This window comes from Eleutherodactylus coqui, chromosome 7 (assembly GCF_035609145.1).
Source record: "Eleutherodactylus coqui strain aEleCoq1 chromosome 7, aEleCoq1.hap1, whole genome shotgun sequence".
In the NCBI taxonomy this organism is placed as follows: Eukaryota; Metazoa; Chordata; class Amphibia; order Anura; family Eleutherodactylidae; genus Eleutherodactylus; species Eleutherodactylus coqui.
Genome location: NC_089843.1, coordinates 44,898,977 through 44,924,561, shown reverse-complemented (window position 1 = coordinate 44,924,561; position 25,585 = coordinate 44,898,977). Strand labels below are relative to the sequence as shown.

At 41.6% G+C, this 25,585-nt stretch overlaps 1 protein-coding gene across 1 annotated transcript; it reads right to left on the bottom strand.

Moving 5' to 3' along the window:
* LOC136572414 (nicotinamide N-methyltransferase-like) lies at positions 1-25,585 on the bottom strand. The gene is made up of 4 exons (XM_066572953.1): positions 25,427-25,585; positions 7,495-7,702; positions 3,745-5,221; positions 1-2,804 (listed from the first exon to the last, which is right to left on the bottom strand). Exons 1-3 carry the CDS (start codon positions 25,575-25,577, stop codon positions 4,774-4,776), a joined length of 807 nt encoding a protein of 268 aa, XP_066429050.1. The 5' UTR covers positions 25,578-25,585; the 3' UTR covers positions 1-2,804; positions 3,745-4,773.

The window sequence follows — 25,585 nt, the reverse complement described above, 5'->3', positions numbered from 1 at the left end:
TTGCTGCAAATAATTTATTGCATTAAAGTTGCACATGGATAGAAATAGTCAGTATTCTTATTACATTCCAAGGATTAACCACCAAAGCAACTAGAAAATGAAATACTAATCCATTTACAGAAATATCAAAGGAATGAATATGTTGTGACCAAATTTGTTACATGTGTTACATGCAGATTTTGGTGTGGACTATGTAATGCAAAAGGGGAAATTAACAATTTAAATCTATGACGAATGTGCAACAGGATTGGTGTGCATAAATTTAGGATTCAAAAACACCCATAATTCAAAATCAAAAGAAAAGTCAAAGTTGCTATTGGATGCTACAAGATGAAAATGATGAATTGCCTAATAATGATGTTGAGAAGGCCAAACTTTTAAATGCCTATTTTGCATCTGTTTTCTCTCAGAAAGTAAATGGAACATCAACTGATCTTCCCTGCGCTATTGGGGAATAAAATAATGTGTGCTATCTATAAGCAGAGAGAAAGGGAGGGAACACATAGCTAACGTAAATGAATTCAAGTCTTAAGGTCCAGATGAATTACAACCTAGGATACTAAAGGATGCAGCGGAGGTAATTGCTAAACCACTCGCTATAAATTTGAAAATTCACGGAGAACAGGAGAAGTCCCAGAAGATTGGAAAGGAGCAAATGTTGTCCCTATCTTCAAAAAAGGGAAGAAGGTGAATCTAGAAAACTACAGACTTGTGAGTCTGACTTCTACAGCGGGAAATATTTTTGAACAAATTATTAAAAAACATGTATGCAAGTACTTGGATAAAAATGGAGTAATTGACCAGAGCCAGCATGGGTTTGTAACAAACAAGTCATGCCAGACGAATCTAATTTCCTTCGATGACAGAATTACTGACTAGGTTGATCAGGGAAATGCAGTGGACATAGGGATATAGTATATCTTGACTTTAGTAAAGCATTTGACAAAGTATCTCATACCATACTTATTGAAAAAATTACCAAATATGGGATGGACAAGACAACTGTTAGGTGAATTCAAAACTAGCTGAGTGATCGTACTTAAAGAGTGGTCATAAATGACAGCACCTCCAAGTGGAAGAATGTATCAAGTGGGGTACTGTAAGGGTGTGTCCTAGGCCCAGTGTTGTTTAACAGTTTTATAAATGATCTGGAGCAGGCAATTGAGGGGAAACTGATCAAATTTGCCAATGACACAAAGCTAGGAGAGATAGCTAACACTAGGGAAAAGACAGTATTCAAAAAGATCTAGAAAAGTGGGCAGTGACTAACAGAATGGTATTTAAATGCAAAGTCCTACATTTGGGCAAGAATGGAAGGAATAGGGCTAAGCAGCAGCACATGTGAAAACGACTTGGGTATACTAATAGATCACAGACTGAACATGAGTCAATAGCGTGATGTAGCAGCCAAAAAGGCAAACACAATTCTAGGATCTATTAAGGGAAGCATAGAGTCTAGATCACGTGAGATAATTATCCCCCTCTACTCTTCCTTAGTCAGACCTTATCTGGAATACTGTGTCCAGTTCTGGGCACCCCACTTTAAAAAAGACAAAGACAAACTGGAGAAAGTTCAGAGAAGAGTTACCTAGATGGTGAGTGGTCTGCAAATCATGTCCTTTGAGGAACGGTTAAAGGATCTGAGAATGTTTAGCCTGCAAAAAAGAAGGCTGAGAGGAAGCCTAACAGCTGTCTACAAATATTTGAAGGGCTGTCACAGTGCAGAGGGATCACCCTCATTCTCATTTGCACAAGAAAACTGAAAGGGAGGGAGACACAAATTAGATATTAGAAAAAAATTTGACAGTGAGAGTGATCAATGAGTGGAACAGGTTACCACGGGAGGTGGTGAGTTTTCCTTCAATGGAAATGTTCAAACAAAGGCTGGACAAATATCTGTCTGGGAGGGCTTAGTGAATCTTGCACTGAGCAGGGGGTTAGACCAGATGATCTTGGAGCTCCCATCCAACTCTACCATTCTATGAGGGAGCACAATAATCACGCACTGGTGTAATGGAAGGACCAGGCTTTTATAGTTTGCCCAATCAGCAGCAGGGCAGAGCGAGGACAGGGAACCAGACAAGGAGTTCAGGAATATCGCTAAGTCCATCAGGGGAGCTGTCCAGATGGCTGGATAGCTCAGTAGGGAGAGCTGACACAGGAACTCCTGGGTTCGAGCCTTGACACATAGCCAGTGAGTGGCTGGGATCGTCCCTTTAAAATATTAAAAGCTCGGAAAGTTGGTCCATGCAGGTGGACAGAGGTGAGCATAGAGAAAAATAAGTAGGAATCAAGCCAGCAGTCCACATTCTGCTAGCTTTGCTGTTTATATCAAGTGGCATGTCCTGCTTAAAGGACCAGTAATTTTTCTGTTTTTCATTTTTATTTTTCTGTCACATAGCTGTATGGAGGGCTTGTTTTTGCAAAACAAGTTGTACTTGTTGATGGTACTATTTAACACAGTTTTCTATTTTGGTGTTTGATACTGTGCCACATAAAAGGTTGGTACACAAAATGAGAATGCTGGTCTGAACAAGAATGTGTGTAAGTGAGTAAGTAACTGGCTCAATGATGGAAACCAGAGAGTCGTTATTAATTATATAGATTGGGTCACCGATATTAGTGGAGTGCGACAGATGTCTGTATTGGGCCCTATTCTTTCTAATATACATATTAATGACCTGGTAGAAAGATTGCACAGTAAAATATCAAGATTTGCAGATGAAAAGTTACAAATGATGTTAAACACTGAAAAATGCAAGGATATGCACATGGGCAGCAAAAATGCATGTCACCATTACACCCTTAGGCCTTAGTCAGACGGGCGTTTTTTTTGCGCGATTTGCGGATCGCATGACGGATGCGCATCCGCAAATCGCGTGACCGGTGCACGAAAATCTCCCGAAAATCTGCTCCTAGCCGCGTTTCATTAGAAACGGGCCGGAGCTGTCCAGCGCATTGCATTCAATGGAGCTGGCAATACAGCGGCTCCATTGAAAGCAATGGGCTGCCAGCGTGCGCGGGATGAATTTTCGGGAAGGGCTTAAATATATAAGCCCTTCCCTGCAATTCATCCAGAAAAGTGTTAAAATAAAAAATATATACATACTCTCCTGCTCCCGGCAGTCGGAGTTCCCTGCGGCCGGCCTGCAGTGGGTGTGAAGGGGGTGTGTGTCAGACCTGCCCCCTGATTGGCTCAGCGCTGAGCCAATCAGGGGGCAGGTCTGACTCACACCCCCTTCACACCCACTGCAGGCCGGCCGCGCGGAACTCCAGTGGCCGGGAGCAGGTGAGTATGTATATTTTTTTTATTTTAACACTTTTCTGGATGAATTGCAGGGAAGGGCTTATATATTTAAGCCCTTCCCGAAAATTCATCCCGCGCACGCTGGCAGCCCATTGCTTTCAATGGAGCCGCTGTATTGCCGGCTCCATTGAATTCAATGGGCAAACATCGTTCTTCTCTGCCACAGCTGTTACAGCTGTGGCAGAGAAGAATGATTTGTCTTCTATATGTTCTCAATGGGGTCGGCGCTGTTGCCGCCGGCCCCATTGAGCACATATAGAGAAGAGAACAGGAATCGCAGATCGCAGATAGGTGCGATCTGCGATTTCTGTTCTATAATTTATCGGACGAGCGCATAAAAAGCGCTCATGTGTCCGATACCATTGCAAAGCAATGGTTTTAAAAAATCGCCGGACGCATGCGCTAATCGGGCACAAAAACGCCCATCTGACTAAGGCCTTAAGGGGAAAACGCTGGGTAACAATGACATGGAGAAGGATTTGGAGATTTTAATTATCTGCAAACTTAACTGAAACAACCAATGTCAGGCAGCTGCTGCCAAGACAAATGAGATAGGGGTGAATCAATAGAGGTCTTGGGGCACACGACAAATACATTGTTCTTCCTCTTTACAAAAATGAAAAAAGTTTAGGACCGTGTTAAACAGTAGAGCAAAATGTGAGTGTTCTCTGTAAGAGAAACCAAGAAATCATGTAGAAAAAAATACCATTGAATGACTAGCTAAAATACATGATGTTATAGCGAGCTTTTGAACCTACTCAGGCTTCTTCCTGAGCATGCTTTGTAAAAGAAGGTATTCACATTTCTAGCACCGCATGCAAATTCCTGGCAAGCTGTAAATCCATCTCTCTCTGCTCCAGCAGTCAAGCTCTTGTGCATCTGCCGGGAGCTCCAGGGCCGTGCATGCCTAGTTTATCTGTCGCTTTTGTAGGTAGATTCAGTAAACTCAACTGCACATGTGTGGCTAATCCCCCAATTCTGGTCCTACCATCAGTTTGGTCACTACGTTGATGACGATGAGGACTTCTCATCGACATTGTAGTAATGAGGTCATGTGTTAAGGATGGTAAGTAAGCTATCAGAGACAGTCCAGCCAGCCCACTTGATCGCTTTCTAGGAAATTGTATGCAACACAGAAAATGTTTGTTTTTTAAGGTATTATTTGACTAGGATGCTTAACAAAATAACTTTGGAAATATACAGTGCTATATAGTTTTATCCATATTGCAGATTTATAGCCTCAGAACTGATGACAGGTTCCTATTAAGTCAGAGGAATGGAGTGTCTTCTATGTTTTTTCTTGCAATGAATCAAGAATTCTTAGTAACTAGAGATGGGTATTGTAAATAGCCAATTGTATAATATTTGCATGGAAAATCTTTACCATAATTAAATCATAGCTTAATCATAACAATGGTAAAATCAGGAAGCAATAGCAGACTACCTGCACAGAGATACATTTATGGCTATGCAGCTTCTCTGTTCTTTGGTTCTTCCACCTTACAGGCAATGATAAACACCACTGCTTCGTGGTCCATTTTGTCAGAGCACATAATTCGATTAAACTTCTTATAATGCTTAATTACAAAGCCTTCCTCACTTATAACATTCTTAATGAAATGCTCATCACAATAAAAGACATGAAACTTATGTTCACCAACTTGAAAATAAGAGATCTTTGTAGCTGCATAAACTATGAGATATCCCCCAACATTCATTACATAGGAAAGTTTCCTTAGCCATCCTCTGTATTCATCATGATTCTTGCTGATACAATCCAGAAACCATATACTTGTGACAATGTCAGCTTTCGTCAAGCTTAATGAATCCACAGGGTCACTTTTACTAAAGTCCAATTTGGAAATATTCTTAATTTTTCTTCTTAGGTTTTCTTCTTCATCTTCTGAATCATCACTGTAAGAGAAACATTTCAAGACACAGGTGATTAGCACTTATAGAATCGAAGCATACTTCAAGAAGAGGTTTCTAATCTTTATGTCTAAAAAGTAAACGTGGAGTCTTTATCTTGTAACATTGGACATTTTTGTTTAAAATTTCTCCTCCCTTTACAGGGACTGTATCAAGATATAAAGTTATTCCCTCACCCACAGGGGTGTGACTGCTGAGTCTCTCGCTGTATCCCAGAATAAGGGTTAATATGGTCATTCATGCATTCTACTAATTTATTCATTTCAAAGACAGCTAAAAAAAAATGAAATGATCGGAGTGCCGGTGTGTATGCGCTTCGTCCTCTGCATTCCTGTGGGGACAATCAGGACCTTAGTTCTTAGGATAGGTGAGGGTTCTAATGTTCAGATGCTCACCAATCATAAAGCTATGATATAACCCCCTCAGCTCCTTAATGACACAGGATGTGTAGTTATATCCTCTGCTTTCAGGATTTGCATGGAAGGCGATGGGGGGTCAATTGTGCTTCTTACAATCTGGGTACCGGCTGTTTCTTACAGCTGACACTCGCCCACAAGGTCTCTGATTAGCACACCTGCTCATCGTGACTGTTAACCATTTAAATTCTGCAGTCAATTGTGACAGTGCACAATCACCGAAAATAGCCATGTACTTACTGACTAAGGAGGGCAGATAGCTGCATCCTCTCATCATGCAGGTAGCATACTACTGTGTGGGAGTATACACCAAGCAGCTACCCCCCTCTACATTAAGAGGCTATGTGAGTGGCTGTTTCATCGGTGTCTCTCACAGGTGTAATTAGCTCCCTCATTTGGTAGTCTGCTACCTGCATGATGAGAGGATGCAGCTCTCTGCCCTCCTTAATCAGTAAGTATATGGCCATTTTCTGTGATTGTTTTTATGTTTTATATTTCTCCTTCTGTGACGTAATTGTGGCTGCATTTAAAAGCCTTCATTGGAGTTCGGGGGTCCTGTGGTAAGGCTTCATAGATTACCTGTCTGATCACGGTATAATATAATACTATAGTATTACATTAAACTGCAAAAGCAATCAAACTATTGCAAGTTCATGGCTGTATGGGAACTAAAAAAAATGTAAAAATCTGTTTAAAAAAGTTTAATTTATTATTTTTAAAAAAGTTTATAAAGAAACATTTTCCTGTGTTTATAGTAACAAAAATCAAATTTTAAACCCCCAAAACATATTTGGCATTTGTGGAATCAATAAATGTCCAATATATCAAAGTAATGCATTCTTTATCCTGTGTGGGAAACGTCTTCAGAAATAAAAATACACAACATCAGAACTGTGCTTCTGGTCATACATTCTGAAAGAAAAAAATATAATAAAAAGTGATTAAAAAAAAAATCATATGCACTTAAATATGGTACAAATTGAAACTACATGATGACCCACAAAAACGAGCCCTCATCTCAGACAATTACGTTATAGCTGTTAAAAAATGGCAGCAAAAATATTTATTTTTTTCAAAAAATATTGTATTTTTTTAAATAGTACAGCAAAAAAAACCTACATAAATTTAGTATCGTAGTAGTCATAGTGATCCATAGAATACATTTTTCATGTCATTTTTGCTGCAGTGTGTATACCGTAGAAACAAGCCCCCCTCCAAATATGGCAGAATTGCACTTTTTTCCCATTTCACTTTGGTTAAAATTTTAAAAAGGTTTTTCAGTACGTTATATGGTACATTACATAGTGCCATTGAAAAATACAACTTGTTCCACAAAAAAAAACAAGCTCCCAGATATCTACATTGATGGATAAATAAAAGAGCTATGATTTTTTTAAAGTGATGTGGAAAAACTGAAAATAAAAATTAAAAAAAGGCGGAGGCCCTTAAGGAGCTAAGGAGTTTTCGTCCCATAGTAAGTGATGGCATGCTGCTAGGAGTTGCCATTACTTACTGATTGATGCTTGGAGTGTTCTGCTGGAAGCTTCAGGTTTTGGCATTCATGTTAGTTTGATATGTACCATCTATCTAAATGTTTAATGAAATGAGCTGCAAGACTTCATCCATGTGGCAGATTTTAAATTTGCAGCATGTCATATTTACCACTAATTTCAGCCTTGGAATGCCTAGTAAAGCCTTCACAATATGAATGGGGATTTGGCCACAGATTTTGTCGAGGAATAAAAGATGGAATTCCTGCTATGGAAAATCTACCCTGTGTGGCGGCACCCTTATGGCTGTACTCTGTCACATGAGGAGAAAGTGTAAATGATAATACTAAACCTGTTTCCTTTTATCTGCTTTAAGATTTCTGCTATATGAGACCAATCACAGGCATCTGCGTCCTTATTCATCCATTTTTCAAATTCCTTCATGCTGCTATCATTCACTTCAAGAATTATAATATCTTCAATGTAGTCTTTCATCACAAGAAGATGAGAAATAGTGGGAGCAATGCAGAAATCAAGTACGGTTTTTCCAGACACCACACCTATGGGTGAAATATATTGCAATCACCATTTATTTAAAGACTCAAAGTTTTCTCAGACTCTCTTATTTTTAACTGTTTTATTAATGCAGTCTGCAAAGCTATTGCTGGCAATAGGTCTCGTTCATATCAGCATTGGACGGTCCATTTGGAACCTCTGTTGCTGAATTCAGTTGAAAACAGCACAAAATAGCATAGCACGCTGTGTTATTTCATCCTATAAAATGTTGGAAACCCGTCCTGAAATGGCTCAACTGTTTTTTTTATTTGCACTGTTTGGTTCCATCATATGAGGATTCAGATTACTGGCTGCCATTTTCTTGCTATCATAATGGTACAGAAAAATGGAACCCGCAAGTTCCCTAAGAAATATCAGAAACCTGACTGAACTTATTACATTCAAAAGAGTCCATGTGGATCAACGGAAAAACAAATCCATTATGGCAGTTAGGTAATCCATAATGCTAGTATGAATAGAGGCTTACTTTTATGGTGTTGGGAATTTACACCAAAGAGTAAGCTGATCCCAGTGTCTTGTTTTTCAGACCCCCAGTGATCATCTGTAATGTGTAGGGCACTAAGTATTTGATTGCCTTCCAGCAACACTACAGGAAAAATTAAGTATTTCATGGTACCCAATGAAATCAATGTTCTGCTTTGGAATGCAAAGACATGCTGAGTCCCCCAGAGAGAAAGAGACAATTTTTGCAGCTGATTCCCATTCCCAAGTAGCGCAGTTCCTAAATGGGGGACTCCCTTGAATTAACCATGCATTCTCTAATATGACATTTCAAGGTGTATTTTCTAAACCAGATGCCTCATTCAAATAAAAAAAAGACAAATAACTGTCCTAAAGGAGTAGAGAAAATGGCTCATATTTATTATGATTGTTGCAGTATATTTATGGCATAAGCTGCTCATTATTTTTGGTGCAAATCATTTTACGCAAATTTACTATTAAGTTGTGCCAAAAAGAATGGACAGTGGGCACATTTATTACTTATATGGCAGTAGAATTCAGGTATTAATTACACCTGTTTTGTGGTGCAAATCAATTTAGAGAGATTTAAGATTGACTTGCCCGAAAGTACATATGCTCTGCCTTTCATTTCACTTTTCAAAAGGGTCTATAAAGAGGGCGAGGTTTCAGTGCAATGTGGTTTTCAAAGACATTTATGACACGCAACTTTTTAAAACATTACCAAATTTGTTAGAATCTCACTTCATAAATCCACCAGACCGTTGGATTCTTTCAAGAAAATATCAGGAGATAGAGGATCTAATCTGAGGATAATAGCGTCTTTGAGGAAAAATTTTGCGTTGCCACCAGTCAATTCCAAAGCTGCCCTCCTCATTTCTTGGGGGAGGGAACTTCGTATCTCCCTCTCCATGAATGACTCCGGTCTGATTCTAAAGACTGCACACGGACACTCTGCCTGTATTTTATCTCAGGAAAACCAGTACAAAACTACTGGTAAGATGGTATATGACTTCGCAGTGGTTATTTGACCACAGAATGGCATCCCATAACGGATGCTGGAGGTGCAAATCTGATGTGGGCTCCTTCCTATATATCTGGTGGGAGTGTCCGTTGTCTCCTTTTTGGCAGTCGGTAGAGGGGGTTCTGCGGAAACGCACTTCTTGTAACTTCACCATTAATCCTGAGATGGTATTCCTTTGGTGGCCTTCTGAGCATTTTCACCCTTTAAAGCATAGGTTGCTGGCATTTCTACTGGATGCTGCTAAGGCACTTATACCGCAGCTTTGGCTGCAAAAATCAACTCCCACATTGGATAAATGGGTTGATGGGGTAGATCTCCTGTATAATATTGAGGAGCTCACTAGCTGGCCGATGGGCACGCATGACAAATTCATACTTATTTGGGATCCCTGGCGCTTAATGTGGAAAGATCTGTAAGTCCCAGGTGGTGCCTCGAGTGTTGGATGGGGTGAGTCAGTGTCTTTGATGGAGGAACAGGGGGTCCCGCGCTTGGTGGGCAATATGGGAGCTATACACAATTTCCTCACTTCCCCTCCCCTATTCTTCTCTCCCCTTATTCTTCCCCTCTCTATTTCTTCTTGTGTCCATTTGTCTGTCTTCATTCGTCTTATTTGTAATTGTTTATCAGTTTGTTCTCATCTATTAAATGTAAACATTTTAGAGATAATCTTGGCTCTTTACCCAAGGGACTGGCTGAGCACTGCCTCTCCTCCCCTGCACTATTACTACCGTAAATACCCAAGTTTAAGCCAACCCGAGTATAAGCTGAGGCACCAAGTTTTATCCTCAAAAACTGGAAAAACTTGTTGACTCAAGTATAAGCCTAGGGTGGGTTTATACTCAAGTGAGGTCCGTGCATTATTGCTTTTAATGGGGACGCCGCTGCTGCCGATGGCCTCATTGAAAGCAATGGGCTGCGTGCAGTGATTTTTGGGGAAGGGCTTTAAATATAAGCCCTTTCCTGAAAATCATCCCTAATGTGTAAAAAATAAAAAAAATACTCACCTCTTTGTTACTGTCGGGGCTCAGGTGAAACTGCATAATTGCCACCCCTCCATCCCACCACAAACTGCATCATCGGCACCTCCCATCCCACCACAAACTGCATCATCAGTGCCCCTCCATCCCACCACAAACTGCATCATCGGTGCCCCTCCATCCCACCAACAACTGCATCATCAGCGCCTCCCTTCCCACCACAAACTGCATCATCGGCGTCCCTCCATCCCACCACAAACTGCATTATCAGCGCCCCTCCATACCACCACAAACTGCATTATCGGCACCCCTCCATCCCACCACAAACTGCATTATCGGTGCCCTTCCATCACACCACAAACTGCATCATCGGCGCCCCTCAATCCCACCACAAACTGCATCATCGGCACCCCTCCATTCCACCACAAACTGCATCATTGGCGCCCCTCCATCCCACCACAAACTGCATCATCGCCGCCTCCCAGTGCTGCACCGACGGAAGAAACAGGATGTGAGTGCCACCACCTGGGAGGCCCTGCACGCCTCAGGGGACAGAGCAGCAGCGGCGCAGAAGCTTACTCACCGCAGCCACCAAGGAAGAAGTCACTGCAGTGCCGGAGGGGCGAATCCAGGCTGTCACCACTGGAGTGGTGAGTGCAGCTAATCAGCCACTGGGGGCATCACCTGACTACACACACCACTTCCGGCACAGACAACACAGCGACGGCCGGCGTGCAGAATAAATGAAGAACCCTGATATCATCCCACCACACACAGAGGCTGCAGGCGCACCCAGACGAACGGGAGAGACCTGTGAATAGGTAAGCAGCATGGTTGGCACCGTGTTTACTCGAGTATAAGACGAGGGGGGCTTTTTCAGCACAAAAAAAATGGGCTGAAAAAGTCGGCTTATACTCGAGTATATACGGTAAGTATATTCTATTAGAGCTTTTAAGGCTTTCGATATTTTCCTGACGACCTAGTTATGGTCCTATGTGTCTGTATTGTTCATGTAAAATTTCAATAAATACTGATTTAAAGAAAAAACACAAAAAACAATCTCACTTCAGTAACTCTGTGATGTACAAAGTGACTTCACATTTCTTGACATATTTTAACCCCTTAGTGACCAAGCCTGTTTGCGCCTTAATGACCAGGCCAAATTTTGCAAATCTGACATGTGTCACTTTAACATGGAAAAACACCAGACAGGTTTTGCATATCCAAGCGATTCTGACATTGTTTTTTCGTCACATGTTGTACTTCATTTAAGCGAGAAAAATAGACCGATAGAATTTGTGTTTATTTATTAAAATCGCCAAAATTGGGAAAATTTTGAAAAAATCGTCATTTTTTCACATTTCCAACTGCAATATCTTAAATATGTGCAAACATAATATACAAATTTTTGCTAAGATTTATATTTCCACCTGTTTACTTTATTTTGGGCGCACATTGGAAAAACTTTTGTTTTTTTTTAACCATTTAGGAGACGTACAAATTTAACATTACTTTTTAGCATTTTGAGGAACACTTTTTTTCCTATACCAAGCCAAGATTGGAAAGGCTCATGAGTGTCAGAATAATAGATACCCCCCAAATGACCCCATTTTAAAAACTACACCCCTTAGTGTATTCACTGAGGGGTGTCATGAGTATTTTGACCCCACAGTTTTTGTTCAGGAATTAATTCAATTTAGAGGAGAAAAAGTAAAATTTCATATTTTTGCAAATATGTCATTTTAAAGACATATTTTTTTCCTATAGTTTACATGAAAATCAGGATTTACACCCCAAAATGGATACCCCTATTTCTCCCGTGTTCAGAAATATACCCATTGTGACCCTATCGTTATATCTGAGTCCACAACGGGGCCCAAAATGAAAGGAGTAGTCAGTGTCTTTCAGAACATAGATCTTGCTTGAAGTCCTTTTAGGTGCCATTGCCCACTTGTAGAGTTCTTCAGCGCCCAAAACCATAGAGAACCCCCACAAATGACCCCATTTTGAAAACTAGACTCCTTTTCAAATTTATCTAGGGGTGTACTGCATATTTTGACCCCACAGTTTTTGAATAAATTCAAGCAAAGCAAAAGGAAAAAATTAGGATTTTTGTTTTTTTGGCAATTCTGTCATTTTAAAAACAGCTTTTTTTGTACAGCACACATATAAAAGAAGACTTGCACCCCAAAATGGATACCCCTGTTTGTGCTGTTTTTAGAAATATACCCATTGTGGCCCTAATCTTATGTCCGCATGCACAACGGGGCCCAAAATGAAAGGAGTAATCGGTGGCTTTCAGAACATAGATTTTGCTTGAAGTCCTTTTAGGCCCCATTGCCCACTTGTAGAGTTCTTGAGCGCTCAAAACCATAGAGAACCCCCACAAATGACCCCATTTTGAAAACTAGACCCCTTTAACGAATTTATCTAGGGTTGTACTGCATATTTTGACCCCACCGTTTTTGAATAAATTCAAGCAAAGCAAAAGGAAAAAAATAGGATTTTGTTTTTTTTGGCAATTCTGTCATTTTAAAAACAGCTTTTTTTTCTACAGCACACACATGAATGAAGACTTACACCCCAAAATGGATACCCCTGTTTATACTGTTTTCAGAAACATACCCATTGTGGCCCTAATATTATGTCCGCATGCACAACGGGGCCCAAAATGAAAGGAGTAATCGGTGGCTTTCGGAACACAAATTTTGCTTGAAGTCCTTTTAGGCGCCATTGCCCACTTGTAGAGTTCTTGAGCGGCCAAAACCATAGAGAACCCCCACAAATGACCCCATTTTGAAAACTAGACCCCTTAACGAATTTATCTAGGGGTGTACTGTGTATTTTAACCCTACAATTTTTGAATAGATCTAAGCAAAGCAGTAGGAAAAAATTATGATTTTCATTTTTTTAGCTATTGCGTCAATTTAAAAACAGTTTTTTTTGTACAGCACACATATAAATGAAGACTTTCACCCCAAAATGGATACCTCTGTTTGTCCCGTGTTCAGACACATACCCATTGTGGCCCTAATAGACTTACAGGACACATGGCTAGGCCTACAATTAAAGGAATACCCGTTGGATTTCAGGGTACAACTGAATAAATTCCAGGCCCCATTGCCCACTTATTGAGCCACTGAGCGGCCAAAACTATAAAGAACCCCCGCAAATGACCCCATTTTGAAACTAGACCCCTTAACGAATTCATTTAGGGGTGTACTGCGTATTTTGACCACACAGTATTTGAATGAATCTAAGCAAAACAGAAGGAAAAAGTTACGATTTTCAATTTTTTTTGGCAATTTTTTAAATTTAAAAACAGTTCTTTTGTACAGTGTACATAGGAATGAAGACTTTCACCCCAAAATGGATACCCCCGTTTGTACCGAGTTCAGGAACATACCCATTGTGAGTCTCATCTACTTACAGGACGCATGGCAAGGCCTATAAAGGAGGGAACATCCGTTGGATTTTAGGGCACAACTGAATAAATTCCAGGTCCCATTGCTTATTTGTACGAAATAAAAATTGACTCCCTAAAAATCCCCCCCCACACACACACACTCCACGCCCTTTTCGGTGTTCCCAAATCTTAGATAAAAGTAATAATGTGAACTGTGTAGTATTTCCGAAGACAGGGGTAATTACGGAGGCTGGTTGGAATGGGCCCATGGGGCAATAAAACCGTGTACCCCCCCTCCTCTCATGCTTTTTGGGGGTCATTTCTTGACCTCAGTAGCGGGTATGGGGTGTAAAAAGTGGCGCTTTGTGAGTCTCCATAAGCTTACTGAGGTGCGGCGGTCTCACACAGAAGGCGCTCAACAAGCTGCTCCTGGAACTGCGTGAAGGCGAGCGTTCCCGGGGCTTCTTGTAAAATATGTATTACTGGTAGCGGTCTGAATAACGCCGGGCTCACGCAGTCGTATGCGGAATCTGCTTGCGGAGGCCCGCAGCGGATCCCAGCTGTGAGCCCGGCTGTGACCCTGCGTTCGGCCGCGTAATGTACTGCGCATAACTGCCTACTCACACAGGCGGTCATGCGCAGTACTTTTTTTTGTTTGTATTTCCCGCACCATCGCTTAGCAATGATGCTGGTACCCGCAGCCCGTATACAACGTAGTTGCGTATGGGCAGCGGGTATATCCGCGACCATGGAGCACAATGGGCTCTATGTTGTGCATATCCGCGGTAAAATAGAACCTGCTGCGTTCTCTTTTCTGCGAGTGGATTACACAATTCCGACCTGCTAATGTGAGCGGAATTGTGTAATCCAATGCGATTGATCTGCGTATTACCGCGGATCAGACGCATGCGAAATCTAATTCCTATCCGGTCATGTGAGACCGGCCTATGTTAAAGCGCTACTTTTTTATTACGTGACCGGCGACCGCTCAACAAGGCCACCCGTCACTGCTCCAGCCTCTCGGCGACCGTTGGTCGCTGAGAGCAAGGAGATTTTAAATTTCCTGGGGTCCCCGACTCCTGCGCATGTGTCCGGTGTTTTGCCGGCGGTTGCATGTGCAGAATCCGGGTAAGTTCACGGATGAGGATCGCGTCGGGGTGCAAATACGGAGGCCTCTGGTAAAAAGTTTCATCTCATCTCACCAATCGCATCTGTGAGGGGAGATGAAACTTCAAATTTTTTTTTTTTACTTTTACGTGATCGCCATTATTGGATAATGGCGAACACGTGACCAGAATCCGCTCACCGCGGCCCCCCGTAATATCTCCAGGCTCTCGGCTAAGTTTTGTAGCCAGGAGCAGGGAGAATTTAAATTATCCTGGCAATCCACAGCTTTTGCGCATGCGTCCGCCATTTTGGCGACGGGCGCGTGCACAGAAGCTGGGGTAAGGTCCGCGGATAAATCCGGGGGCCTTATGTACGTACTTTCATCCTCCCTTACGGATATGATCCGTGAGGGGAGATGAAACGTAAGCTTTTTTTAACTTTTTTTTACCTTTTTAAAACTTTTTTTTACTTTTTTTTTTTTTACTTTTTACACTTTTCTTTACTTAATATGATCACTGTTATCTGTTGGATAGCAGTGATCACATGCTGGGTGACATCCCTCTGCTCCAAACTACACATGGCAGTCAGGAGCAGAGGGATTTTGAATTTCCCGGGGCTCGTGCCCCTCTGTGCACGCGCCCGATGTCAATCATCGGGCGCACATGCGCAGAGGGGGACTTCGGGTCCCGGGACATCAGGATTGGATTGGATAACGGCGATCGCGGTACCGGGGACCGCTCACCGCGGTCCCCGCTGACATCTCCTGCCTCCCAGCTACCTACAGGAGCCGGGAGTCAGGAGATTTTAAATCTCCCGCGCCGCCGAGCCTTCTGCGCATGCGGCTGATGTAATGCCGCCTGGCGCGCATGCGCAGAAGACCGGCTTCGGGGCCCGGAGCGGCGGGACAGCAGGGAGGCGTGCGGCAGACCTCGGTGAGTAGTTTCAGCTGCTCTGATGGTTCCGATCCATCAGAGCAGCTGAATCTTTAACTTTTTTCAAACTTTTATTTACTCTTTTGCGATCGGCGCTATCCATTGTATAGCGCCGGGATAGCGCCGATCGCAATGCCGGGGGGGGGGGGGGGTCCGACCAGCCCGGGATGACAGCTCCATGCTGTCGGCTACGTGCGGACACCGACAGCATGGAGCTGTCACGTCCACAGCCCGAGGGGCTTTATTCTCTGCAGGATACGTGTTTTTACGTCCTCAGAGAATAAAGCCCACTTCGGGAGGACGTAAAAACACTATGGGCTGGTCGTTAAGGGGTTAAGATGCAACAAATCTATCAGCATTGTTCAACATTTGATAAATATATTGCATCTTTAAATTGTGGAAGGGAAAAAAAGCTGCCATCATATATTCCCAAGATGATAAATACCCCCATTGAAGTTCACTAGACACTGCAAATCTGTCCAGAAGATGGAGCAAAGTTTGAGGGATGTGAGGTTTTAAGACAGGGGTTATCAACTGAGACATTTAAAAAAAGTCACAACATTTTCAAGTACTCTCACTTCAGTAGATAGGTTGTGTAAAAGGTGCAGGAAAATCTCAAGGATGCAAAATAAATTTGTGCTGAAAGAGGGTGTGTAAGCCAGAAAAAGGGCATAAAAAAGTCCTCTAATAATAAATCCCCCCAATGGGCTTAGTATGCATTCTCCCAAGACTTTCTTAGTAGCTATTAAAACTTTTAAGAAAAAATTGCTTCCTGTAGTAGGCAGGTTAGTCTGTGCATGCCAGGTATGGAATAATTTCAGTGCCACATATCCAGAAGAATTAGAGTAGGCATTGTTAGATATAGCCATTAGATTGTTTAACACTTTTGAAAGGAGTAATTTCTGTAGCGAATGAAAAGCAGACTGTATGGGGTCAACAAGAGAATTATCTGAGAAATAGCTTTTTAGATGAAAGTAGACTTGACATTTTAGCAGTCTAGAAATGAAGGTCAAGGCAAAGTGCCTTGGAGCAAACACCGAGTCATGACTGACTCCTAGGCTGATGTCAAATCGTGACGTTTTCTTGGTAGACTGTTTTTGAGTGGTGGTTTGCCATTTCCGTTCCCCAGTAATCTTTTCCAACCCATCAAGCTGGGTACTCATTTTACTGACTTCGGAAGGATGGAATGCTAAGTCAACCTTGAGCTGGCTACCTGAACCCACAACCTTCAGGTCATGAGTGAAAGCTTAGGACTGCATTTCTGCTGCCTTAACACTTTGCGTCACACAAGTCTCAGTTGGAGATGAAGTGGAGATTGGAAATGGGTCAGTAATTGGTAGCATAGGATTAGTCCAGTGTCAGCTTTTTTAGTAATGGGGATAAAACAGTATGTTTAAAAGGAGAAGGGAAAGATATTAGAAGAAAAAAGACAAGTTATATATTGTTGTGATGTGACTAATGACAGCTGGGAAGAGAGACCTGAGGAAGTATGGAAGTATGAGCAGATAGCGTTGCTAATGCTGGTAGTAGGGTAAGAAGAAGAGAGGAGCTTGGAGACTTTCTCTTCTGTTGTGGCAAATGCTAGAAGTCATATAGAGGGGGTGAAAAAGATAAGAGAATCAAAGCTAATGAGGGATTGAGAAGTTATTTCCTGCCATATGTTAGCAAGTTTCTCTTTGAAATTAGCCACCAAAATCTTCAGCATTGAGATTTATCATATGGGGCTGTACTTAAGGGTTAATGAGGGAGTAAAGGTGTCATAAAGTTGTGTTTGCATTGTTGAATAGTAAGGGGATGAGGGAGGTGAAGTAGGCTTGTTTGACATGGTGAAGGGAAAAGCTGTACTGTATATTCTGAGCATAGATTTTTGGTGGAGGAAATCTGCAGATGAGTGCTATTTTCTCAATAGGTTTTCAGCACATTTAGAGCACCAACAAAGGCAATGTGTTTGATGCATAAGCTATGGTTGCCACTCTATGCATCAGGAGGGTTGGAGCATGGGGGGCACCACTTCATCCAGTGCATTTTTGAAAGTTTTCTATAGTTTTCAGCTATTGTATCGGCACAACAGAAGAAAAAGATTGGTGACAGCAATGCATGTAAGGAGAATAAATTTCTGGATGTAAACTGTCTGTAGATTTCTCTTTTAGTGCGATAGGTAGGAGTACCTTTAGAAAGACAGGGATACTGGATAGTAAAAGAAGGGAAGTTGTCATCAGAGAGCAGAAGAGAGGAAATTGCAAATTCAGAAACAGAATAAAGAAAGAAAAAGATTAAATTAAGCATATTGTCATCTTTGTGTGTTGGAGAAGCTGTAAACTATGAGACCTAGGGAGGAAGTTAGCAATAGAAGCTGAGAGGCAGATGGGATTTTGGGTCCTTGATGGGAATATTGAAGTTTCCCTATATGAGAGTTTAAATTTCACAGATCAGTAACTAACAGATCTGATCAGGGTCTGTTAAGACCCTGCAGCTATGCTGTGACTGGAGCACCAGTCAGTCACATGATTGCCGTAACGCATAGTAGAAGTTATATTTCCACTTTTTTTTTTTTTTTTTTTTAGTACACAGCACTCATTGAGCACTAAGTAGCCTGGAAAGGAGAAGGCAGAAGCAGCTAAAAACTGGTTCTATCTACTACTCCAGGTCACGAGTTGTGTCTGACACCCAAGGACCCGACCTGCGCCTGCTTGATTGTACTTCTGCTATTGGTGGTGAATAAATCCCAGAACCAAGCACCATATATTTACCGTTTCTAGTACTTAAGGGGTAAAAGGAGGCAGGAGAGGGTGCACAGCAAATATTAACCAAATTGGAGAGGTTTGTATGTGGAGCAGACAAGTTATGGATAATGGTAACAGAGGGAGGAATGGAGTTAAGAGAGATATCCCAGCATCTAACAGTAAGGAAACAGAGAGGAAGATCAAGAGATTTGCGGGAGCAGGATTTGTGTGTTCACAGTAGAATCAAATAAGCTGAGGTGGTTTAAAAAATTGAAGAGTGTATGGAAAATGTAAATGGGTGTAGGAAGGATAGAGGGGCTGATGTGGATGGAATGCAATGAAGGTAGACATTGGTTCTTAGTTTTGAAGCAGAGAGCTTAAGTAAAAAGATAAGCTATAATAATAGTAATTATGTTGAAATAAAATTTGCTATAGTAATTTATAAGCAATATCAATGGAAATGCTTACTGACGTCTTGTATTTCTGACATCTCCCGACCAACCTAAACCTTATATCTTCATTTCATTCTGTGGTACCCCCATAACCCCTCGACAGCACGCTCGCTGTCTTGGGGTCATATTTGTTTTTCACCTTTCCTTCACTCCCCATAATCAGCCACTTGCTTGTACATGTCACCTGCACCTGAAAAACGTCTCCTGAATCCAGCCTTTCCTTACTATGGAAACAGCAAAAACTCTTGCTGTTGCCCTTTCCCACTCTCGGCTTGACTACTGATCAGTTTTCCCATCACTAAACTCTCCCATTTTCCACTCCATTCTGAATGCAGCAGTCAGGCTCATCTTTTTGTCAAGTCGTTAAACTGATATCTCCATCACTGGCAGACAAATATAGAATACAATTTAAACCTCCCACTGTCATCCATAAGGCTGCCCCATCCTATATCTCCTCCCTATCCATGCCCTTTGCTCTGCTAAGGATTTTAGATTAAATTCTTCTCTAACCCAAACCTCCCACTCCAAGATGTTTCCTGAATCATACCAGTTGTTAGGGATCGTACCCGGGAACCTGGCTTGCATCTTGTCTTATGTGGAAAAGGACAGCACCCTTCTCGATAACCTCCGTAGCTTCATTGTGGCTATGGATCAAGTGTTAAATGACCCTAACCACTGTGCAATGGCTGAAGGAAGATTGCATAATTTCTGACTGGGTTGACATTTTGTCGCCGAGTATGGAGCGTAATTTTGTTTTTGGGCCAATGACACTGCATGGAACCCTGCCGTGTAGCTGAGTCAGTTCCAGGGTTTTAGATGGGGTTAAAGATGAGTTGCCAGAGAGACCCTGGATGATTTGGAAGACTTGATTCAACTAAGCATCTGCATAGGTCAGAGGCTTACAAAATGGCCAAAGGAGAAGTTACAATTGTTCAGAAAAAGCACATCCTATTTACTCAGTCTACCCACCCTAAACCCCAACCAAGGTCGGACCCTACACCAGAACCATTGCAGATCAATGCAATCCCCAAAGCCCTCTCCATGGGAGAGAGAGGCGCCACTCTGAGAATTTCTGGCTGTACTGCAGGAGGCCTGGTCATTATGCTACAAATTGTCCTAATAAGTTTCAGAGGACCATCACCCTCACACATGATAAGATCATAATTAACTCTGCCATTCTGAAAGAGCCTTATACTGCTCTGACAACCATCCCATCCATCACCCAAGAAAACAAGGAGAGGCATCACCCATCCCTGCATTTCATTATTCCTCATCAAGAATACTATGGGGAGCCGCAAAATCTTAGGCACTGCCATGTGAAATTCAGGAACAGGAGGGAATTTCATGGACTGCCAATATGCTCTTGATAATCATATTGCAACCAGAGCTAAAACTGAACCTGTTGACATGTAAAGGGTGCATGGATCCCCCCTGGTTTCTGGGCCTGTCACTCAGGAGAAGAAAACTGGATATTCACAGAGAGCCAGGTCATCCTGAGACGATCAATTTTCAATTCATCTCCTCTCTGAAATTTCCAGTAATCCTAGGGATCCCTTGGTTCTCTAATCACAACCCAGCCATTAACTGGCAATCAAGAACTATCACCTTAACCTAAGAGCATTGTAAGGAGAATTTCCAATCCAAGCTGCCCACTTCCAGTCAGGGTCAAGATCCCAAGAGTACTCCTCCAGAAAATGAGAAGTTGCCACCACAATACCAGCCGTTCAGCTACATCTGAAGCAAAAAGAACATTCATCAATTGCCCCCCCTCATCGGCCATATGATTGTACTATTGAGCTGCTTCCTGGATTTCTATTACATTTGGGCATATCTACAACCTTTTGTAACCAGAGTTAAAATTTCCTTTGGGAATATCTTCATCTGCCCCTCTTCCTCCCCAGCAAAGCACCCATATTCTTCATTGAAAAGAAAGATTTTACTCTTTAACCGTGCATTGATTACCAGGAACTGAACAAGATTAATATTAAGAATTACTATCCACTCCCATTAATCCCAGAACTCCTAGAGAGGCTTCGGGCAGCCAAAGTCTTTACTAAACTGGACCTCAGAAGAGCATATAATCTGGTACAGATCTGCCCTGAAAAATAAATGGAAAACAGCCTTTAGCACAAGATATGGACACTTTGAATATCTAGCAATACCATTTGGAGTCTGCCACCTATCAAAATTTTATTAACAACGCATTTCGAGAACTGTTGGGTCAATTTGTGGTGGCTTACCTTGATGACATCCATATTTTCTACAATAATTTGGAGGATTAACATACTCACATCCTGTTGGTCTTGGAGCGACTCTGAAATAACTGTCTTTATAGCAAACTAGCTGAAATACTCGGCTTTACTGCAGTTAACTTGGTACAGGTGTTTACGTGTTGTTAGCACTGAAAATTTTATGGAGTTATGGTTACTTCAGAGCAACCGAGGAATAAAATAAGTATACACATAGAGGAGCATTAGATTTTCCTCAGACTGCGTGTACCAATGTCTTTCTGCAGAATGTGCCACCCCTGCCACTCCCCTTACTTTTTACCTTTAAAGGTTAAACCCCTTTTTATTTAAATTTACCCCCAGACTAGAGGTTGCAGCCCTTTCTTAGCTTTAAATGTATGCTCCATCCCTGCAGTCCATGGTTGCTTCCTTATGAATGTTACAGCCTTTTAATATGTACACAGAGGTCAATTATATCTGTTTTTTTATACACATAGAAGTGAGGTAGATTCTCCTCCATATATACACACAGAGGTCAGTTAGATGCTCATCAATATATACACAAAGACAAGCATTAGCTTCTCCTCAGTATATACACATCAAGGTGAGGTAGATTCTCCTTAGTATACAAATAATCTCACTAGGCTTTATGATTTCTGAGAAAAGAACTACGTCATGTGTTGCAGATTTTTACAGTTTTTCATGCTTAGAACTGAATATTAAAGTTCCAACCCCTTTACTTTTCCTATGTAAAGAATGGTAGTGGCAAATTTCTGTTTGTACAACACCGGGAAGTTAGAGAATTAGATTAGTTACATTACATAGGGATACACTTACTTTTGCACTCAGCATTGAATAATCAAGTTATTTACTTTTCCTATGCAGGACCTAAAGAATGGTCGTGCCAAATTTCAAATTTTGTACAACACCAGGAAATTACATTACATAGGAGTGCACTTACTTTTGCACTTAGCATTGATTAATTGAGTTGTTACCCCTTTAATTTATCTATTTAGGACCTAAGAAATGGTCGCGCTAAATTTTAAGTTTGTACAACACCGTAAAGTTAGAGAATTAGATTAGTTACATTACATAGCCATGCACGTACTTTTGCACTTTGCATTGAATAATCAATTTGTGACCCCTTTACTTTTCCTATGTAGGACCTAAAGAATGCTTGTGCTAAATTTCAAGTTTGTACGACACCAGGCAGTTACATAACATAGGGATGCACTTTCTTTTGCACTGAACATTGAATAATAGAGTTGTGACCTCTAGAATCTCCTATTTCGGACCAAAGGAATGGTTGTGCCAAATTTCAAGTTTGTATGACACCAGGAAGATAGAGAATAACGCTAAATGCCCACAGACAGATTAACACTGCGGAATTCGCGGTCAGACACCGGCCGCAAATTCCGCTGCAATTTCTGTCTATGGACATGCTGTATTAAACGAGTCTCCCCTGCCAACGAGCGGAAATCAACTGCGATTTTCCGCTCATGTGGGAGAATCACAGCATGTTCTATTCTGTGCGGATAATTGTGCGGACTGCTTCCATTGCAATTAATGGAAGCTGTCCATCCCGCGATACTTCTGCAGTGAGCACTGCAGACGTACCGTGAGAATCCGTGCCACAGCCCAGCGCCGGTGCATCATGTGCTGCAGTGTGCATGTGCGCTGGCTCGCCAGGCGAGACACTTGCGGCGGATCTGAAGAGATGAGTATAGGTTCACTAGGGCGGCGCCGAGTCTGATTCTGCTGTGATATTTTGCAAGCGGAATCTGACCCGGCCGTGGGTATGAGGCTTTAGAATAGGTACATTACATAGGGGTGCACTTAATTTTGCACTTATTCACTGGGGCAGAAATAATATACCCTTCACAGATGGGACTAGCTAAAGCTATACTTTATTAAATTATTTATTTAAAAAAAAAACATTTACAGGGTAAAAGGACAAAAATCTGAACATAAATAACAAATAACACTTATAACTAGCTTCAGGTGATATGATAACCACTGCTATGATCATGAGATAACAATTATGATTTGGATACTTCAGTATTTAATAGATTTTCAATACTAGAAGATCCAACAGCCAGTTGTAGTTTATGTGCGGTCAGTTGGTGGTCTATAGCTTATCATGTGGCAATATGACTATTGCTCGTCGCTTATAGAATACAAGTTGAAATCAATAGGCATGGTCCAATGCATTTCTCTGGAGGTCACAGAACATCAGGGACCCCCTATAGACCTCAACAAGTGAATTTAATGATATAATGTCATTGGTAGAATGAATGCACCAGCTAAGGAGCACAGTGAAAGCTGTCACAATTATATTAGTAAACTAATGCATACTTCTCTATTCACATACTAGATGACTAGGCTTTAGAAGAGGGTGTGGGCTGTGACATTTAAGTGTGCTTTATTTCCACACATAATCAGGAATCCAATGTCGGAGAAAGACAACTCCTCAATGGGTCCTGTACTGAGGTTTAACCAGATTCTGTAGTTTCCCCTTTTAGACAAAAAGAGGTTAAGATGAGCTACAAAGAGCCGGTCATCAGATAGCTTGGTGCTGAGGCCAGCATAGCTATCAAGTATCTTTTACAAGAGACAGTAAACCTCTCTATTCCTGCCTGTACTCAGCCTTGTGGGAGGAAGGTAAAGTCAATTTGATAGAACCGATGACTGTTTTAGCATTACTGTCTGACCCTAAGTTATCTCTATGTCAAAATAAACAAAAATCAGAAATGAAAGATGAATAAGCCAGCGCCTGGAAACAAGGGGGTACTGTCAAGGGTCGAACCTAGGACCTCGTGTGTCCCAAGCAGTGGCTACCCTTGCTGAGCCATTCAGCCTTCTGGACAGCTTACTTGCTTGACTATAGCTTGATTCCTGTATCCCTGATCTACTTACCTGTCTTGGCTCTGCCCTACCCCTGATTAGTCTTCCTATGTAAGCCTGGCCATTCCACTGCATCATTGCGTGTGTATTGTGCCTTGTGCTTGTAATCAAGCTTTCTCCTTGCTGACCTGCCTTTTACCATTTGATCATCATCTTGTGTACAATATCAGGTTCTCCTTCCTACACTGCTGCCTGAACCCATTGTACCACACCATCATATTGTGTACTAGACCTTGGCTCCCTCCTGACTACTCTGCTGCCGGAACCCATTGTAACGGGCTGCCATATTGTGCACCAGACCTCGGCTACTCCTTGACCACGCAACTCTAAAGTAGTGGCTACAACATTCCAGCTCCATGCCAGACTTGTGACACCAGTTCTCTGGAACGCGCTGCCCTAGACAATGAGGTTAATTTCCAACAACCATTTTTAGGTGAGTTCAAAAAACACATTTTTTACGGAGATCTGCCATATTTTGTAATCTAAAGTCTTCTTCATTTACCCTGAGTCTACATTTACCATTGGAAACCTGAACCTGTTCTTCTCACTGCATTCATCACACAACACATCACACCTCTTGTCTGTTTATTCACAAACACAGCTAATGATCCACTCACATAGCTTTACGTATATACTAGCTGATATACCTGGCTTTGCCTGAGTTAATTTGGTACAGGTTAACAACTCTTTTTCACATGGAAAATTTTATGTAGTTGTGGTTATTTCAGAGGAATTTAGGGATTAAAATATGTAAACACATAGAGGAGCGTTAGATGCTCCTCAGACTGCATGTACTGATGTCCCTCTGCAGAATGAGTTACCCCTCTCACTCTCCTTACTTTTTACCCTTAAAGGTAATGCCTATTTTTATTCAAATTAACCCCAGATGAGGTTGCGACCCGTTTTTTGCCTTAAAGGCATGCACCATCCCTGCAGTCCATGGATGCTTCCTTATGTACTTTACAGTCTTTTAGTATATGCACACAGAGGTTTGTTAGATTTTTCTCAGTATATGCACACATAGGTACATTATATTATGCTCAGTATATGCACATATAGGCGAGGTAGATATTCACACTGAGATCAGTTAGATTCTACATAGTATATATACATAGAGGAGTGTTAGATTGTCCTCAGTATACACACAGAGAAGTGAGGTAGATTCTCCTCAGTATACGAATAATTTCCTAGGCTTTATGGTTTCTGAGAAAAGAACTACGTAATGTATCACAGATTTTCACAGTTTTTCACACTTAGAATGGAATATTGAAGTTGCAACCTATTGACTTTTCTTATGTAGGACCTAAAGAATGCTTGTGTCAAATTTCATGTCTGTACGACACCAGTAAGTTAAAGAATTAGATTAGGTACATTACATAGGGGTGCCAATGCTTTTGCAATTAGCATTGAGAAATCAAGTTGTGACCCCTTTATTTTTCCTATTTAGGACCTAAAGAATGCTCCTGCCAAATTCCATAACATATTGTTGCACTCACCTGTACTAAATGCTTTGTGTATTTCTTGCATCATATTTATAGTAGATTCCTTAAAAAGTGAGTATGGCACATGTCGAGAAAAGCAGAACTCATAGTGAGTTTTGGCATCAGCGTCATGAACACCGAAAAACTTCTTACAGCTGGAGTCCATGTTCCATC

Excerpts from the sequence above, each read along its gene's own strand:
- LOC136572414 (XM_066572953.1), bottom strand. The coding sequence starts at position 25,577 with ATGGACTCCAGCTGTAAGAAGTTTTTCGGTGTTCATGACGCTGATGCC. Across the intron at positions 7,703-25,426 it reads ACACAAAGCATTTAGTACAG|GTGTGGTGTCTGGAAAAACC; the intron begins GTGAGTGCAACA and ends TTTCACCCATAG. Across the intron at positions 5,222-7,494 it reads AAGCAGATAAAAGGAAACAG|TGATGATTCAGAAGATGAAG; the intron begins GTTTAGTATTAT and ends TTTCTCTTACAG.